The sequence below is a fragment of the Eucyclogobius newberryi genome, unplaced genomic scaffold (assembly GCF_026437365.1).
Source record: "Eucyclogobius newberryi isolate DKJ021-1_F unplaced genomic scaffold, fEucNew1.0.hap1 SCAF_15, whole genome shotgun sequence".
Taxonomy (NCBI): Eukaryota; Metazoa; Chordata; class Actinopteri; order Gobiiformes; family Gobiidae; genus Eucyclogobius; species Eucyclogobius newberryi.
In genome coordinates, this window is record NW_027315779.1 from 31,831,502 (window position 1) to 31,848,179 (window position 16,678).

At 42.9% G+C, this 16,678-nt stretch overlaps 1 protein-coding gene across 1 annotated transcript; it reads left to right on the plus strand.

The window, feature by feature from the left end:
- Positions 1–473: 473 nt before the first annotated feature.
- On the plus strand, positions 474–1,942 carry LOC140360411 (uncharacterized). The gene is made up of 2 exons (XM_072445619.1): positions 474–775; positions 1,045–1,942. Exons 1-2 carry the CDS (start codon positions 474–476, stop codon positions 1,940–1,942), a joined length of 1,200 nt encoding a protein of 399 aa, XP_072301720.1.
- Positions 1,943–16,678: the final 14,736 nt, after the last annotated feature.

Genomic DNA, 16,678 nt, shown 5'->3' on the forward strand with positions numbered 1-16,678 from the left:
CTAACATTAGGCATACATTAAGTTCACCCTGGAGAGACTCAGACACAAAAGCAGAAAAGATGTTTTAGCGAACTTTATTGCAAAGTTTATTTGGCGCTCAGACCCCGGTGGAAGGCGTAGCGATCATGGGCACTCCATGATCTGATTGAATTAGATACCTTCCCCCCGGAGCCTGGAGACTGGTGGTGGTAGATGTGGAGAGAAGGTAGAGAGAATAATAGATGCAGAGGAGGAGCTGGGGAGGTGGTGGGTCGCAGATACGGTTTGAAGCGACTGATGGCCCGTTCAGACCGCAAACGCCTATTCGCGCGTATTGGCGAAGTTGGACGCAAGTACGCATGAAGAAAAACGCAAATACGCCGCGTTCTCAACGCAGCGGAGCAGAGACGAAATATAATAAGCAGACGCGCGTTTGCCGCGTGCGTATGCGCAGTGGAGGTGTTGTGTTTGGCGGCTTCTCTCTGTTGGTGAAAATGGCGGATATAGAGACAGAAGTGTTCACGTTTTTGATTCTGAAAACCCTCATTCGGAGGCGCCAGGCTCGGCGGCGACGTGCGTGGGTTCACCAAATACTACAGAGGCGAACGGAGTTTGGTGAATTCCACCATTTGCTGCAGGAGCTGCGGCTCGACGACCAGCGCTTTCAGTGCTACTTTCGTCTGTCCCGTCCCCAGTTCGACGACCTGTTGTCCCGCATTGGTGCGAGGATAACCCACCAGGACACCAACTACAGGCGCTCAATTCCAGCTGCTGAGCGCCTGTCCATCTGTCTTCGGTCAGTAATTATTCATGTAATAACAGTGTATTCATACATAGCTAATAAAAGTAACCAGGGTAAATAGTGGATGATGTTTGAACTATATTTAAACGGAGCTCGACGCTCATACAACAGCAAGTGTATTTTTATTTAAATGTCTTTATATTGCCTGTTCTAGTGCACCATTTTAGAATTGATTGGGGTATATTTGATAAAAGTACAAGTAAACTATATTCAGGCTATGTATAATTTGTTTTATTTATTTGTTTTTTTTGTTTTTTATTCAGTTTTCTTGCCACTGGAGACTCCTACAGGACAATTGCCAGCAGCTTCAGGGTTGGTGTGTCCACAGTCTCCTCCATCGTCCCTGAAGTTGCAGCTGTCATCTGGGACTGTCTCGTGGCAGACTTTATGGCTGTGCCCACAGCAGAGGACTGGAGGTCCATTGCAGCAGAGTTCCAGGAGCGGTGGAACTACCCTCTCTGCTGTGGAGCTATTGACGGGAAACATGTCCGGCTGAAGGCCCCTCCCAACTCAGGATCCCGCTTTTTCAATTATAAGGGGGATCATTCCCTTGTCCTCCTGGCCGTGGTCGATGCCCGGTATCGTTTCCGGGTAATCGATGTGGGGGGATACGGGAGGACGAGTGATGGGGGGATCTTGTCCAACTCAGCCTTTGGTCAGGCCCTGCGTGAAGGCACTCTCCAGCTGCCCCCTGACCAGAACCTGCCCGGGGCTGAAGACAGAGGCCCACAGCCGCATGTCTTTGTGGCGGATGAAGCCTTCCCGCTGCAAAGACACCTGATGCGACCCTTCCCTGGAAGTGGGCGCCTCCCCATAGAAAACCGGGTCTTCAATTACCGCCTCTCTCGGGCACGGCTGGTGGTTGAAGACGCCTTCGGGATATGGACCTCACAGTGGAGGATGTTCCTGCGGCGCCTGGAAGTCCACCCTGAAATTGTGGAGAAGTGCGTGAAGGCGACATGTCTCCTCCACAATTTCATGTGGGCCACAGCGCCGGAGCATGTGCCTGGAGCGTGGGGAGCTGGAGCACAGGAGGAGCCACTTCCAGGTGTGGGGCGGATCGGGGCAAACAACGCATCCAGAGAGGCCTTGAGGGTGAGGGAGGCGTTTAAGGCACATTTCTCAGAAGAAGGAGCAGTGCCATGGCAGCCCAGAGAGTAGTCATGTCCTCCACAGGACTGACCCACAACGGCTCTTTTAAGAGCCACGCACTAAACAACAAAGAGCTTAATTTGAGTCTGTTTATGTACGTTTATCCACAGCCTGTTGTATATGGTGTTTTTATAAAGTGTTTTTCATATTTATAGGCAACGTCTGCAAAGACCACATGAGCTCTAGCATATATTTGCTAGAGCACAGGATTATGCCTTAACACATTAACTATATGCTACAATGAACTTTGATGTCATCGAAATGAAATTTAAAACCCATAAGTACATGTCAAAAATTACACTCAAAAATTTGTTGGAAAAAAAATTACACATGAGACATGCATAGATTTTAGGATGCAATTTCATTTACAACTGCATCAATTGTGTGTTTTCGGCCGTAATGAGGCGACCCCTATAGAAGTACAGGTGAGTTGTCCCCACCCGTTACAGACCGAGTGGAAGTCCTGCTGACAAAATATGTCAGGCAACGAGCTTCGCTTATAAACCTCTGTCTTGTTATAAGAAAATAGGCAATTTGATCAGACTGATCTTGGTTTCTAACGTGGCCAAACAATACTGTCTTCGTTGCAGGCACTCAAGAGAACCATGCAAAGTAAGTCACCATTTGACTAACCGTGCAAAAAGTTGCTAATAGCTAGCTTCGGTACCCGCACGTGGTTAGCAAAACGCTAGCAATTAACGGTCTGTAAAAACGTAATACGCGGTAATAGCTTGGTACACATATATAGTTTTTGAACTAAGCTAATCATTAACTAATCATCACTAATCATTCATCAGTTATCATAGACTTGTACTTACGTTCCACGTGAAAAAACTGTAAGCCGTCTGTGGAGGAAGAACGTGCGTAGTAGAAAAAGGTCATGGGCTCTTTTCCAGGGAACACGTTCGGCCAGCACTAGCGCTAGAGAGCATTCACGTGACGTCACACGGCTACCCCCCACGCTCCCCCCACGCTCTTCCAGGCTCCTCCAGGCTCCTCCAGGCTCCCCCAGGCTCCTCCAGGCTCCCCCAGGCTCCTCCAGGCTCTTGGCCGTCATCAGTGCGTGTCTCCCCATACAAGCCCCATTCTATACCGGAGTTTTTCTACTTCGTTTTACGACGAAACACAGTTTAAAGAGAACCCCCGAGACCCGGGCATGCAGACTGTCCCGCACCGCTGTCTGCGCTGGAGCTCCGGATATATAAGCCTATCGGTTCTGCGCACGCTGTAGAATTAACATCAGTTTAGTAGACACTTTGTTGGTCTGAAGTTTTATCGGTTGTCACTCACTCGCGCATGTGGCGTTGTGACGTCGGTGAATGAGCTCTGTGAAGTCTGTCGGTGAAGTCCACATTTCGACTGGTCAAGTACTTACTACCACGCTGTGTCCAAAGCCAGCACAGCCTACATGTTGGTATGAATTATACAATCTATGTCTGTGCACTTAGAACGCACCATTTATGTTGTCACGTTTCGAGTTGTTAAGGAAATGCAATTTGTGTGTTTAGCCATGTTTGCGCTGTATGTTAGCATTAGCATGTTAGCGCCGTCCGTATTACATTCCACTTTAAACATGTTCGGAATGAGTTTTGATTGTTTATGATTAGTCCACAAAACAAAGTCACTATACACTATATTCTATCTTTCTTGATCACAGTTTTACGTTTCATTATTAGTAAGTAGCCAGTATTAGTAAGTTCACTTATAAACTAGCACAAATTGCTGTACAGATGGATGTATAATACATCATATCGGATGTGTGATAATGGTGCGATTCTGCATAGTTTAGATACTTGGTACATTACATACATTTCCTACTTGGAAAGACATTAAACGAATCCCGGCACGTTTATTGTATTTTCAGATAATGGATAAAGTTTGCAGGTTTGAAGAACTCCGACTGCACTTGGATCGAGGTAAAAGAAAACACCAACACCAACAGTTGCATGCATTACATAGACCGTTATGAAAAATTAAAGTGACATATTTTTATTTAATTTGTCAATTTGATCCGCTCAGTTGCGGTTAGGGCAATGGTGTCGTCACCATTCTGGAGCCCAGACTATTGAATGAATTTGAACAAACTGTAATGCAATGAAAAAAAGCTTCCGTATACGGCGACAAGGTGTCGCAAAATGGTGATGCCCCAACTGCACGTGATCTGCTCTTTATTAGAAACAGTGTTCTGTTTCTGTTCCTTCATTGATCACTGACAACTTGTCAAATGTTTTTTGTGTTTGGCACATATGCAGCATTTTATACCTGGAAATGCTAAGTACATTACAAAAAAATCTATATCAGTTAAACTGTCACTGTTTCTGTTTTGTAGGGAGATTACTCCTCAAGACTTTGACTTGTGTGTTAAAAGACTCATCCTAGAAGGAACTGGTAAGCATTTTATATTTTGCCATAGAAAGGGTATTTTATTAATGATTTTTTCTGCCTAAGGAATAGAGGCAGGAGCAGGTGGAGAGGCAGGAGCTGGTGGAGAGGCAGGAGCTGGTGGAGAGGCAGGAGCAGGTGGAGAGGCAGGAGCAGGTGGAGAGGCAGGAGCTGGTGGAGAGGCAGGAGCAGGTGGAGAGGCAGGAGCAGGTGGAGAGGCAGGAGCAGGTGGAGAGGCAGGAGCAGGTGGAGATGAAAGCCTGACTGTTAAATAAAAATATTTTTGTCTTTGTAATGCTTACACTGTTTCTCTTTATAATATATTGAATACATATCCAATAACTGCCATACAATGTAGCCCAGAATACAAAATACCCTTTGCTTATGTAAATAGTTAAATAGAAAGAATTTACAATTTCTATTTTGTTATTGAAAAAGCGGTGTTCAGGTCTGCACACCAGAGGTCGGCTCTCATAAACTATACTAAACATACTAAACACTGTGTCATGGCCCTTTAAAAGACTTGAAAAGGAAAAAAATAAGATATTCCTTTATTGTCCCACATGGGGAAATTTCATTGATGCAACGCAGGAAGATACAGAGGCAGATACAGAAGAAAAGAACAGATCACTTATAGGAAGTTTGAAAAACACTTTCAGTAGAAGATCTCCTATAAACAAAAACTCCCATATCGCATATTACTGAGAATATACACAATACAAAGTTGTGGTAGAAGATCAAGGCTGAATTATAGAAAATGTAATAATAATAATAGTAATCCCAATTATTCCAAAACAATTATTTTTCTTTAATTATTTATTTCCAAACAAATCAGTATATTTTTATGTCCCCATTAGGCTATAAAGAATTGCATATGTTTAAAAAAGTTGTTGTGGTCAAGTTGTTCCACTGCTTTTAGCGGCTAACAGTAAAACAGTAAAAAACACGAAGACACAGACTTTATACCATCCCAAAACAGCTAGTTTCAAGAGACTACGTGATGTTAATTATTCAGCATTAAATTCAAGCCCGTATTTATAATGCAGAGTGCACTGAAGCAGCATGTTAGCTTAGCATTGCTCTGTCTCTGCTCCGGTGCCCGAGGCGAAAGTGACGAGGCTAAAGTGACATCACGAAACGGTTCGCACTAGGTCATATAGGGAATTGGAAAGGAGGAAGTGGCGACATGGCGACATGGCGAGGACGACATGGCGGGAGCCGGGCAGAAGTAAACAGGTGGTTGACCGTAGTAAACATGGCAAACGGTCCCGCTAATTCTGCTGATCCATCAATAATTTTCACTCTTGGGTCCAAACCTGAAGTTTACGATGCATTTGATGTGAACAAGGACCAAACAATGAGTTGCTGGTGTTGTCTTGCTGAGAAACAATTTAAATGGGCGTGAATTGAATGTAAAACAAAGAATTGTGAAAATGTAAATCACATGGGTCTGGATTTAACCCTAAACCCTAACCCCTGACCCTAACCTTAACCCTAACCTTAACCCTAACCTTAACCCCTAACCTTAACCCTAACCTTTACCCTAAACCCTGACCCTAACCTTAACCCTAACCTTAACCCTTAACCCCTAAACCTAACCCTAAGTTTTAGGTTTACTTCGTTTGGTTAAAACTAGTTTATACCATGACTTTGTATTAGAAAAAGTGTAGCTAACTCACCCCAAAACAAACTACACTGCAAACCTAACCCGCTTTAAACTTGAGATAATAAAGCTCCTGCAGGAATCAAACCCTCGAACGCTTTGTGTTAAACCATGTCTCTAACCATTCGGGCCAGCAAATCTGCTAACTTAAGTTTGCGAGACAGTAAATTTATTTCTCTCACCACCAGGTGGACCAAAACCGTGTAGCAAAATGGTGAACCGCAAGTGATTTGGGCCGCGAGAGCGCCGCCATCTTGGATTTTGTCATTTCCTTTCCAATTCCCTATATGACCTAGTTCCAACAATCACGAAACCACCTTAAAACACAGCGTTAAAGCAATACTTTAGAGTAAAAGTACCTCAGTTACGTTGCAATGTAGTCCAGGGAATCATAAGCTCTGGAGAAAGTCTGAATAATGTCTCTGAGGAGAACACGTAGCTGTAGCCATGTGGTTCGCAGCTGATTGGTGGAAAAATATCAAACAATGCGCTGGCTAGAAAAAGGTGGAGAAAAAGACCCGAAAACTACAAATTTTTAACAGCTTAATGTATATGTTTAAGACAACCAATAGTATTATCTAAAGCACACAGGGGTTCATTCATAATTTTAACTAGCACATTCTGCAAAAAAACGAAAATCACACATTTGAAAAAAAAAATCTTATTTTCGCTTTATCTCTGTTTGGTCCGGGCCGACTTGTGGCGTTTTTTCCCGTGGTCGATCACATATGTAACATGGTTGAAATGAGCATGTTAAATCCCAGTAAATTAGGGCATACTGCCATCTGCTGGTACCTGTTCGTACGCACACTTGCACCTTCCCTGATGTCGCGTGATCTCTCGAGCACGCCTTATTGTAATAGAGGACTCGAGACGAGGTAACGTGTTTGTGAATTGGAGTGGATAAAGTGTGTAGCCAATGTTACAGCTAATCTAGTCATTGTATGAGTATTATATTTATCTTGTGTTTACTTTTACCGTCTTCTGCTGACGTAAACTCGCAGTAAATATAAGTTAACCATGTTTTTCTAATGAGCTAGTTAGCTGCTAACAAAATGCTATCCCCGCAGATACGGCGCACATCTTAAGTGTCCACTGAAAGTCCAATTCACGACTCTCGTGTTTATCTTGTCCAGGTAAATAATAAACTGCTGTCAGACCAAACCAGCTGCCTCCGTGGGTCATTGATACGAATGAGAAGGCGAAATACACCGGTCACATTGGTGCCGTGACTCGTCGACCACGTCGAACTGGGCTCGTCTTCTCTTCGCCGTGCCACCCAGGAGCTTGTGTCATCTCTGCACTGCGCTGGACATCTGGACCCCAGCTATTCATCTCGCCACAGACTCTTACGGTCATCACTATGAGCTTCAACGGAACCAACACACCTTTCGGGTTCGGTAGAGGTCGTGGGTTATTAGTTTCTCCTGTTCCGTTTACTCTGGGTGAACCCCTGGTTGTTGATGGTGAAACTTTGAAGTGTGACAATGATGTCACTCACGTGACATCACGTAATAGGCCCACTGCCGCGCTGAATCAACCTAAGTGCAGTACTGTGCAAGACTGTACTGAAGACATAAACTTTGTGAACAAAATGAATGACATGGTACAACAGATTGGACAACAATTAGCAGACAGTATTATTGAAAGACTACATAAGTCTCCTGCCACAGAAGTGCCTAGTCGTGATAATACACCAGACAAGAGTGTTCAAGTTCATAGCCGTGCATTAGACCTCTCCCAGGGTACACTTGTTCAGCAGTGTGCTAAAGAGCCACCTGCATTTAAGGGGGATGGCTCTGACTCTATGTCTGTTGATGAGTGGGAAGAGTTAATGAGAAATTTCGTTCGAAAAAACACCCACTTGAGAACCAGGCCGATGAGATTCTCATTCACCTGAGAGGCAGAGCGAAAGACATTGTTAGGTTTGGCATTAGGAATGGTGAAATCAAGCTCACAAAGAATCCAAATGCCATTTACAGTCTTCTTCGTAAACACTTTAGTGCCAGCCTTTGTTCCTCTGTGCCACTCGTTAACTTTTACTCCACATTACCTACAGAGAACGAGGATCCTTATGAGTTTTGGTTAAGGTTGAATAGAGCTGCTGATAATGCTGTGAACTGTCTTCGAGAGCAGGGTAAAACGTTTGACAATCCCAGTGTTGAAGTCACTCGTATGTTTATAAGGCACTACCCCAGCAAAGATTTAGCTCTTACCTTTAGGTCCAAAACTATTGATAAGTGGTCCGCTCGTGAAGTGCAGGAAGTGTTGGAGGAGTACCTCCTTGAGAACGGACTGAGATGTTCTGGCAGGAAAACCAGTCATGGTGAACAAGGTTGAGCTTAGCCCTGAAGCTTCTCATGCCCCAAACGTGTCGGATAATTCAGCCCCGGAGAAGCTGATAACAATGTTGGAAAAAGTCCTTTCGCAAAACCAGTCCTCTGTTCAGAACAACAATAGAGCTCGCAAGTATCAAAAGTCCACAAGAGTTAAGGGCTTCACCAACACTCCATGTTTGGTTTGCAATGAGAGCGCTCACTCGGCTCTTACACATTGCCGTGAACAAAATCTGTGTTTCCTGTGTTATTTACCTTGTCACCCCAAACGAGACTGCCCTCAGAACAATTGCCCCGCTCTCCCAGAACAGAAGGGAAACTGAGTGATCTGCGTGCAGGGGGGGACAACGCAGATCAGTTTAGTGAGCCTCCCACCCTGAATATGGACATTGATTTTGAGTGTCTATGGCACTTACAGCAGCGTTGTGACTCCTGATAAGACAGTGATTGTGCAGGGTCTACAGAGACTTTTAAAGACCGACAGCCTGTTCCACACGGAAGTGATCACCGAAAATGGACATGTGATTAAAGCGCTAGTGGACAGTGGTTCTATGGCATGCACAGTTAACGAGAATACTGATGCTACACTCACAAAGGATTTTCCGGACATTGTGAAAAGTACAGCCAAAGATTTTGTTATAGTAGGCTGCGGAGGTCACTTGGTTACGCCTACAGCTCTGTATGACCTCACTAAATCAGTGCAAAGCTTTAAAGTAATTGTCCCTGTCCTAGTTGTGCCAGGCCAGTCTGATGACAAGATTTTGGGGAGTAACGTTTTGAAATGGCTCATGACTCAAATCAAAGACTCTGGACATAGTGACAGGTTGCCGCCTTTGTTGTCACTACTGTCCCACTCTGATCAGTGTAGCAAAGAGACATTGCCAGATAAGTTGGGCACTGCTAAGTTGAGGAGAAGTGTCACACTCCAACCAGAAACTGAACATTTGTTGTGGGCCACTAACGTTTCCGCTGTGGGTAGTTCAGTCCTTGTTGAACCCACAGAATCCAGAACGAGACCCGCTCAGATCCTGGTTGGCAGGGTTGTCACTACGCTCTATGGTGATGGTTGGGTACCTGTTAAAGTTGTCAGTCCCACTACAAAACTGCTCACATTGAGAAAGAATACAAAAGTAGCAGATGTGTCTCCTTGCTCATCTGTACAGGACTTGACAGAACCAAAACATGTCCTTGTGAATACTCAGTCCTCTTCGAGCTCACCACCGCCCACTCAAAAGTCTGAGGAGGAGATTAGAAAAGCTCTCAGTGACATGTATCTTTGGAGTGGAAAAATAAGCGGCTGCACATTATTGAGCAGTATGAGTCAACATTTTCAAAGTATAAAATGGACTGTGGTGAGGCGAAAGACTTTGCTCACAGGATTCGTTTATTGGACGATAAACCATTCAGGTTCCCTTACAGACGTGTCCCGCCATGCCATTATGACAAGCTTAGAACAGCAATAAACGACATGGAGGAGATAGGCATAATCAGGAAGTCTCAGAGTGAATACTCCTCACCCCTCGTCCTTGCATATGCAATGACTTTAGATGGCTAAATGCAAGAACTATTAAGGACGCACACCCCTTGCCCCATCAGACGGATGCGCTTGCTGCGCTTGGTGGCAATGTGTTCTTTTCTACAATGGACCTCACTTCTGGTTTTTACAATGTCAGGTTGCACGAGGATGACACGAAGTACACTGCTTTCTCCTCTCCATTTGGGCTCCATGAGTACAACAGGATGCCCCAAGGGTTGACTAACAGTCCTGCCACGTTTATGCGTATGATGATGATGAATATTTGGAGACAAAAACTTCACAAGTCTATTGTGTTACTTAGATGACCTCCTTGTGTATGCACCTTCTGAGCAGATAGCGCTAGAGCGTTTGGAAATGTTTTTCTCTCGGTTGGCTGCCAACAACCTTAAGCTTTCTCCCAAAAAGTACCATTTCCTCCAGTGCTCCGTCAAGTTTCTGGGCCACATAGTTTGTGAAGATGGAGTCAAAACGACCCGAGCAAAGTTCAGGCCATCAATGACGTTCTAGAGAGTGGCCTTATGGAGTCGGATGGCAAAACTCCCAGTGCTAAGAAAATAAGATCTTTCTTGGGTATGGTCTTGTATTACCACCATTTTATTGAAGGGTGTTCTGCTAAGATAGGCCGTTGTTTGGTCTTGTGTCTGAGCCCACTACTTCAAAGAGAAAGCGAGGTAGGACCCCTAAGCCAAAGTTTAAGAAGGGTCTAGTGAGGCTGACTCCTTCCGACTGGACTGACGACTGCAGAAATGCTTTTGAGACCTTGAAACATGACTTGGTGCATTGTGTCACATTAGCACCCTTTTTTTTTTGCTGTTGACGCTTCTTTTGACGGAATAGGTGGCGTCCTCTCGCAATTGCCGCCTGGTGTTAAGATGGCCAGACCGGTGGCTTTTGCCAGTAAGACTCTCTCCCAGTTGAACTACCCAGCTCATCAGCTGGAGTTTTTAGCTCTGAAATGGGCTGTTTGTGACAAATTTAGCCATTGGCTGAAGGGACGGACTTTTTCTGTGTGGACTGACAATAACCCGCTGACTTACATTCTGACTAAACCTAAACTTGATGCGTGTGAGCAGAGATGGGTTTCTAAACTGGCGTCTTATAATTTTGACCTTAACTATGTTCCCGGCACTAAGAACGTGGTAGCCGACGCACTCAGTAGAGAGCCATTTGTTAAGTCTTGCATTGCTCACCGCCTTGTTACTGAGCCATATTCATCTCTGCTTGCACAGGTCAGTGAAGTTGCAGATAGGAAAGTTCAGAATGCATTTAGGTGTACCAACAACTGCCAAGTAGTGACTGGTCAGTCTCAGGATGCGGTCAACTCGACTTTTTCTTTTGAAGATGTTCATGCTGTGTTAAGCGCTCACAACGATGGCGTCTGCCAAATCAGATGCACTGGTTCAGACATCCCTCAGCTCACTGGTGTGGACCATCATGCCTCCTTGCCAAAAAGCCACCTTGCCAACATGCAGGAGCAAGATGAAATTCTGTGCAGAGTTTTCTATTATGTACACAGACACAAAAGACCCACAAAAGCTGAGCGTGCAAGTGAGCCCTGTGGAGTGAGAAAGTTGCTCAGGTACTGGCCCAAACTTTCTCTTAGAGATGGCATGCTATACAGGAGAAAGAAGGACATAAAGATGAACATGACTATCCAACAGTCATGTTCATGTGCCTGACACTTTAAAAACCCAAGTGCTGAATGGCCTTCACGACTCTGCCGGTCATCAAGATCAGGCTCGGACATTATCTTTGGCCAGACAAAGATTTTTCTGGATTGGGATGGAACGGGATATTGTCAACCATGTTAAGAACTGTTTCAGATGTTTGGTTGGAAAAACTCCTGAACCCAATGATCGTGCCCCCCTTGAAAGCATACACACTTCGGAACCAATGGAATTAGTATGCATCGACTTTTGGACAGCGGAACAAACAGACAAAAAGAGTGTTGACGTTTTGGGTGTTACGGACCATTGTTCCAAACTAGCACACGCTTTCCCATGCAAAAACCAGTCCGCAAAACAAGTTGCTTGTCGTCTTTGGAATGACTTTTTCTGTGTGTATGGTTTCCCAAAGAGACTACATTCAGATCAAGGAGCAAATTTTGAGAAGTCAACTCATGAAAGAGCTTTTGGATATGGCTGGTGTTCAGAAATCGCACACCACACCATACCATCCTAATCCAGCTAATCTAGTCATTGTATGAGTATTATATTTATCTTGTGTTTACTTTTACCGTCTTCTGCTGACGTAAACTCGCAGTAAATATAAGTTAACCGTGTTTTTCTAATGAGCTAGTTAGCTGCTAACAAAATGCTATCTCCGCAGATACGGCGCACATGTTAAGTGTCCACTGAAAGTCCAATTCACGACTCTCGTGTTTATCTTGTGCAGGTATGTAAGTGTGTGGTGCTAATGTTGTATATTGAAATGTATTTTGAAATGTTATGTTGATGTTGATTTAAGTGTGTTTCACACACACGAAAGAAAAAGAAAAAATGACAGACAGGAAAATTGCACATAAATATTTTCAATTGATTTAAGTACCAAATTATTCACTATACGATCACGAAAGATAAAACTTGACAATGAGTACTGTCAATATGTAATATGTTGATTGTTTGTTGAGCACGCCTCATTGTAATGGAGGACTCGAGACGAGATACAGCGCACATGTTAAGTGTCCACTGAAAGTCCAATTCACGACTCTCGTGTTTATCTTGTGCAGGTAATAATAAACTACTGTCAGACCAAACCAGCTGCCTCCGTGGGTCATTGATACGAAATGAGAAGGCGAAATACACCGGTCACACATACATATTATTTTAAATAAATATTGTGAACTATAACGTGGAATATTTCATTTTAATCCAAATTCACATGGTTCATTGTAAATGCTTATTGTATTTGATCAGTCCAGCCAGTGTAATGGCATCAAAGAAAGTTTATGACTCAATTAAAGTACAGATCCTAAAGTTACTAATACAGTACTTACTTACAGAAATTAATCACATTTATTCCTTCACTGCTAATAGGGCAACATATTTATTGATAACCAAAAAAATTAAGATGAATTGTCCGTCTTCATTTTGTCCCGTACACTGAGGGAACTATATTATGATGATTATGATTATGACATGCGGAAATGTGGGGACAAGCCGCATGGTGAAAGAAGCTACAGGTGAAAGTATAATTGAAAGTAAATGTGTTAATCATGTTGTGAATCGTTTGACTTGATTTTGATGTACTAATCATGTAATTGCAATCAAATGTAATCGTTTTTATCATTTAATATTCGCGTCTACACCATTCAACAGTTCAGACAATTCGTGTCTGCACCATTCAACAGTCCAGACCATTCGCGTCTGCACCATTCATGTGTCCAGACCATTCGCGTCTGCACCATTCATGTGTCCAGACCATTCGCGTCTACACCATTCAACAGTCTGGAGCTTTTGCGTCTGCACCTGTGAATTTTTGTTACTTCCGGTTGCTCGGAATACGGCAGGGCCAGATTTACGACAATTCCCGTTGTAGTCCAAACCAAGAGCTTTAAAGTTTAAAGCGATGGTCTTCACGGCAGCGTTTCTGCGCAATGCAATTCCAGTAATTCTAAGTAAATGTTGTATATGGGCTTTGAGCTAGTGGCTAATGCTAACCTCCGTTTTTTTCTAGTAAATAAAAAGTAAACGTCAATCTTTTGTATGAAATGCAGTTCCTCGTGGATGTATTGAATAACAGGCCTGTGGGGTCATATCGTGGTATTTCTATCACGTGATTGTGATGTTAATGATAATGAATTTGTCTACAAAGACTGCAAACACGACAGAAATGACTGTGTAATGTCTCTAAATCAGCGTGTGTTTCAACACACAGTGGGCTCTTCTTGTTGACAGTGTGCTGGTCTGTGCTCTGTTGTGAGATGTTTGTATCCATCTGGACCTTCATCACGAGCTCCACAACGCGTTACAAACGTGAGTCTGAGTCCAGGATACCCAGTCATATGATAGTTGATGTCACTCGAGAGAGGACCCCATTGAGTGCAGGGTGAGCTCTTCGGCGTCCAGGCATGACAATGTGTTGCTGTCTCACAATTTCACACCACAATGTCTAAAAAATTTATACAAATTACCAAACACTGCTAAAATTGAGAATAAATATATTAACAAGTGCCTTGTGTTCAAACTTTAACCATTAGGGCGGAAGTTGTCATCAAATGTGTAATCTTGGCTGTGATTGGCCAATACAAGGGTGAGTTCGAGCGTGTTTGTTTTTATCTAACGCGTTACAAACTTGCGTTTGAACAGGACATGAACTAAGCCACAGTGTGAGTTCAAGAGTTTTTAATTCTTGGTACAGTTGATGTATTTGTTATTGTTATTTATGCTGGAAAAGCAGAAGGTTATGTTACATTCACATACAAGTCACATGTCTGAACTGTCTTTCTGTGTCAGTTCATCAGTTCATCAGTTCATCAGTTCATCAGTACACTGACTCAGGTATTTAGACCACCATTATCATTTGATAGTTTGGCCTTTCAGAAGGGTCTTTATGAAACATCCTTTTGTTGTACTATTTTTGTGGCATCTGGGCAATTGAATTGCATTACATTTCAGAGCTGCTGGTTAAAATAAATAAATAAATACAAATTAATGTATATACAAAATAAATACAAAAGAAAAGTATGAATAATTGTATGTATAACATATTATTCATGTATAATTTTTAAATAGTATATAGTGTTCTAGTCTTGGCATTTAATAAGCAGCTAAAAATTGTGTCACTGTTCTATACTCCAGCTTCTATTGTAGTTTATCTAATAATATCTCTAAATCTACTTTGAATTTCAACCAGGACCAAGAGGCTGTGGCTCTGAGCAGATCTATTATGTCCACAACAAACATTTAGCCTCATTTATATACACTTCAAACCAAGTGCACTGAAACACAAGTAACATGCCAAAGACATTTTCTGGAGTCACTATCTCCATATGGATGAGAATCATGATAAAACAACCTTCATGAATAAGATAAGATAATCCTTTATTGTCCACACATGGGGAAATTGCATTGTTGCAACGCAGGTAGATACAAAGGAAAAGGACAGATAACTGTCATGGTCACCGTCTGTCTGGTGATGTATAGTTTGTCTAGTTTTACTCACGGTGTTTCTGTCTCTGCTGCTCTTCGTTTCCCCCCTCCCTTCTTGTTCTCCTCCCTGGTTACCGCCCCCTTTGTCTCTCAGGCTCCTCACACCTGTGAGTGGGTTCACAGCTGTATCTGATTGCTAATCACTGGGTGTAGTATATGTGACTGACCGTGGCAAAACCAGTTACATGTCTACCCAGAGACATTTTGAGTTATTCACAGATTCTGAAAGTGTGAATTCAAAGCTTTCCGATGATGTCTCACTCATGTAGATCTGATAATATTTGAGTAAGTTGTGGTCATTTGAATGTATACAACTCTCAAACCCATTCACTGAGAAAACGGGGCTCAAAGTTTCTCACCGGAGTGAGCCCAGAGTCACAGGGGGGCTCATTTGCATCTCATTGAGATAAGCCCTCCCCCCTGTCACACGGACACCACCTCCCCCTACAGCTGTCACTGAAGACTCAAGAGGAGTGTTGTTATTGATGTGAACTGGACTTGAATCAGAATTAGAAGTTACTATATTAAAATGGAAATACTTGGATTACAAAAGGCCCTGAATAGAATCTCAGAATCAGAATAGGGTTCATTGTAGAGATGCACCGATTCCGAAATTCTTGGCCGATACCAATTTCCGTTTTTTAAGGAGGTCTGACCTGCCAAAACCGATTTTTCCGATACCGATTTTCTATTATATTATATATATATATATATGAAAAAGGTGCATGTATACAGGACACACGTTTTATAATATAAAATGTAATTTATTTTGTGGAAAAATAGAAAAATAAATAACTATATATAAAAATAATATATAAATACAGAACTATATACTAACTAATATGGCCTGGAGAAGAGTGGGGGACACATCGGAAAAAGGAGTCCATTTCTCCTGCAGAAGATGCAGCTCCAATGGTTCCAGATTGAAATCAAATGAACTATTTTCATATAGTAATTTATACATTTGTAATTTTACACATTCTTTTGAATGAGCTGGAACCCTCTGCAGGAGAGGAAGTAGGTGGAACATGAGGAGGGTCAGTCCCAGAGCGCTGCCAGCACCTCCCTCTCAAAACTGGAGGACTCTGGCTCCAGGTCCTCTTCCTCGTGGTTCTACAAAAAAACAAAACATTGCAATTTAGATGACACAGGCTAAAAAACAAATTGTAATCCAACCAAATGCTTTTACACACCTGTGGGTGCAGCAGAAGGGCCAGCATCCCCTGAAGGAGCAGGAGCAGGAGCAGGGGCAGGAGCAACAGGAGCAGGGGCAACAGGAGCAGGAGCAGCAGGGGCAGATCTTAAAGAACATTATACAGCAGTTATATTTGAGCCCAGTACATTTACTGCAATATGTGAGACATTCAGTATCATGAACATGAACAAAGCCCGTCACAGATCCAGCTTCACTGATCAACACCAAAGGATCGATCCTGAGAATTGCCACAACAAAACTTACACCAGACTTTGATGCAAAACAGGGAGATCAACAACACTGTTCCCACTGAAATTGAAGGTCAATTTTCCTGCTGTGTTTATTCAACTGAAATGTAGTTAAAATAATCATTTTTTAATACATTTGAAAAACAATTTGTACATTGAGCCTTGCATTTGCTGCTTTGTTACAAGTTACAGGTCAAATCTTGCGTGTAATTTATAGTAATTCCTTAGTTCACA

What these genes read in the sequence shown, in the direction of transcription:
- LOC140360411 (XM_072445619.1), top strand. Translation starts at nt 474, where the DNA reads ATGGCGGATATAGAGACAGAAGTGTTCACGTTTTTGATTCTGAAAACC. An exon ending in CGCCTGTCCATCTGTCTTCG is followed by an intron (nt 776 to 1,044) that starts GTCAGTAATTAT and finishes TTTTTTATTCAG; the next exon opens with TTTTCTTGCCACTGGAGACT.